This window comes from Olea europaea, unplaced genomic scaffold, assembly GCF_002742605.1.
Source record: "Olea europaea var. sylvestris unplaced genomic scaffold, O_europaea_v1 scaffold6187, whole genome shotgun sequence".
Lineage (NCBI taxonomy): Eukaryota > Viridiplantae > Streptophyta > Magnoliopsida > Lamiales > Oleaceae > Olea > Olea europaea.
The window spans coordinates 1-2891 of NW_019264542.1; the positions used below are offsets into that span (position 1 = coordinate 1).

At 35.5% G+C, this 2891-nt stretch overlaps 1 protein-coding gene across 1 annotated transcript; it reads left to right on the plus strand.

Moving 5' to 3' along the window:
- The first annotated feature begins 305 nt into the window (after positions 1 to 305).
- Positions 306 to 1742, plus strand: LOC111389768 (protein SCARECROW-like). Its single transcript, XM_023014733.1, has one exon. The coding sequence runs from the start codon at positions 360 to 362 to the stop codon at positions 1740 to 1742; it is 1383 nt and encodes a 460-aa protein (XP_022870501.1). The 5' UTR covers positions 306 to 359.
- Positions 1743 to 2891: the final 1149 nt, after the last annotated feature.

The window sequence follows — 2891 nt, forward strand, 5'->3', positions numbered from 1 at the left end:
TGTCGACTAATAGTATGGCATTTCTTGACATTTCCGAACTACCAAATAATCCAAAACTCTATTCATAGTATTCTGACATAAATTGTTGTCACCAAAAATCTAACAGATTCTTGACCTTGAACACTGATTTTTGACGGAAATAGTGATATCCCCGGTCATAATTCTTCTCGATTTTTACACTGAAAATACAAGAAATTTAAATTTATTCCCTTTTCTTGTAATCTTGGTCAATTCTTGCACAAGGACAACAACAATTTTTCTTGGTTTTTATTCCTTTTATTCCTTTAAAAGGTTACCTAATTCCCCATTAACTTCATCCCTCTCTTTCTCGCTTTCTCACTATCTATCTTTCTCTAGCTATGTTTGAGATGGAGAGTACTATAGACGAGGAGGAGTTTTTGAGTCTCAGACTAGCCATTGTTACAGATTCAGGCCGTGAGACGAAGAGGAAAAGAAAAAGAAGGGAAGCTTCAAACCCTTCGGATTCGAGTGAAAGTTGTGAAGAGGGTAAAATATTTAGCCTTCTTCAAATGAGAGAACAAATGATAAAGGTGGATCAAAGGAGAAAAGAAATGGCTGAAGATGGGAAAGGCCTTGAGTTGATCCATTTGCTGCTCATTTCAGCCACGTCGATTGATGAAAATAACATCAACTCGGCCGTGGATAGCCTCTATGACTTGTACCAGAATGTTTCCTTAACAGGAGATTCTCTCCAAAGAGTTGCTGCTTATTTTGCTGATGGATTAATCGCAAGGCTTCTTACGCGAAAATCCCCGTTTTATGACATGATAATGAAGACACCAACTCATGAAGAAAAATTCTTTGCTTTTACGGATATGTACAAGGTTTCTCCATTTTATCAATTCGCACATTTCACTGCCAATCAGGCAATTCTTCAGGCATTTGAGATGGAGGAACCGAATAACAACCGCACCTTGCACATAATTGATTTCGATATTTCATATGGATTCCAATGGCCTTCTCTAATGCAATCTCTTTCAGAAACTGCAACCATTTCTAACCGAATTTCACTGAAAATAACTGGCTTCGGAAGAAACTTGGAAGAACTGCAAGAAACTGAAACGAGACTAGTGAGTTTCGCAAAAACTTTTCACAATCTGGTTTTCGAATTCTATGGCCTGGTAAGAGGATCCAACCCTGTAAAACTCAAGAAAAAGAAGAATGAAACTGTTGCAGTGAACTTAGTTTTCCATCTGAATTCATTGAACAGTTTTTCCATGATATCAGAAACCTTGAAATATGTGCATTCACTAAATCCTTCAACTGTGGTACTGGTGGAACAAGAAGGAAGTCGAAGCCCACATAACTTTTTATCAAGATTCATGGAATCATTACACTATTTTGCAGCCTTGTTCGACTCCTTGGACAACTGCCTCCCGCTCGATAGTGTAGAAAGATTTCAGATCGAAAAGAACCATCTCGGGAAAGAGATCAAACACGTAATGAATTCAGACAAAGAATACGAGAATTGTCCGAGGTTCGAGAAGATGGAAACATGGAAAGGAAGAATGGAGAATCATGGTTTCATGGGGCTTAAACAAAGTTCAAAGTCTATAATGCAAGCAAAATTACTGCTGAAAATAAGAAGCCATTGTTCTGCAATATATTTTGATGGAGAAAATGGTGGTTTTAGAGTTTTTGTACGAGATGATGGGGAAGCAATTTCTCTTGGATGGCAAGATAAAATTCTGTCAACTGCATCTTCTTGGTGTTGTGTATGATAAATAAATTTTGAACATTCTTTTGTTTTGGTTTTTTTTTTTTTTTGGGTGGGGGGTGGAGGGTTTTACTTTTTTGCTGATAATATAAGATCTAAGTTAGTTCTAATTATTTATGTGAGGTAAGTTCCCCTTTGGTTTTCTCCCTTGTTAACATTAGTTTTGTGGTTTTCTTTGGAAAATAATTATAGATATTATGAGAAAGCAAACTGAGTATGTTAGTGCATTAGGTGCGTGGCATGTTCATTAGGGTGGTTGGACATCTGTTGAATAATATTAAGGAACAAAAATACGTTCGATTATCGTCTATGTTATGTGTAAGACCAGTCCAAAATTTTTTATTAACAAATGTAGTCAAGAGTAAATAACTCGTCTGATTAAGGTTCACTTACAGTCTATATTATTATATGTACGTATAATAATCGACATTAAAATAATTTTTTGGACTGGGTCGATTTTACATAATTAGCCTATTTATGTCTACTAATATCTAAAGTCTATTAAAATTCATTATTTCTCCGTCAAAGTAAACAATTAATTTTAACCACACTGTTGGACTTTGATACTTAATAAATTCGAGAGATGATGTTAAAATGTTGTTCGATTAATTATACCAACACCACAATTGATTGACTCAATCTGAACACAAATTGAGGCCACTAGAAACGGCCATTAATTTGTGTTGCTAATGATCCGTTCATTAGTTGGACGACCCTTTAGTTGTGTTTTATACCTTGGCTTAATTTGTCAAGTGTTAGCCCATTTTTTTATTATACCTAATCTAGATAATTAAGCCTCTTTCTTGTGGAGCGATGTATGTGCAATGAGGAAAAAAAAAAAAAAAAAGAGAGGCATTCATTCCTTCTTGTAATTGAAAGATTTGCTGGTGTCTTCCTTCTTCTTCCCTCTCTTCGTGATATTGCTGCCATCATATATTATCCTTTCTGGGTAATGTTTACAAGAGGGCAACCATAGAAAGGATTTGGTTTTGGGTTGAGCTTATGAGAGGTGGTGTTCGATTCGATATTTGGCATTGAAACTGAGCCCAATTTTCACAAGTTTTGAAATATTTGCTTACAAATGGTATTAGAGCGTACAATTGTGTAAGATCTGTGAAAAATAGGAACAAAAACAACTAGATCGAAGCTGAAA

Excerpts from the sequence above, each read along its gene's own strand:
- LOC111389768 (XM_023014733.1), top strand. The coding sequence starts at position 360 with ATGTTTGAGATGGAGAGTACTATAGACGAGGAGGAGTTTTTGAGTCTC.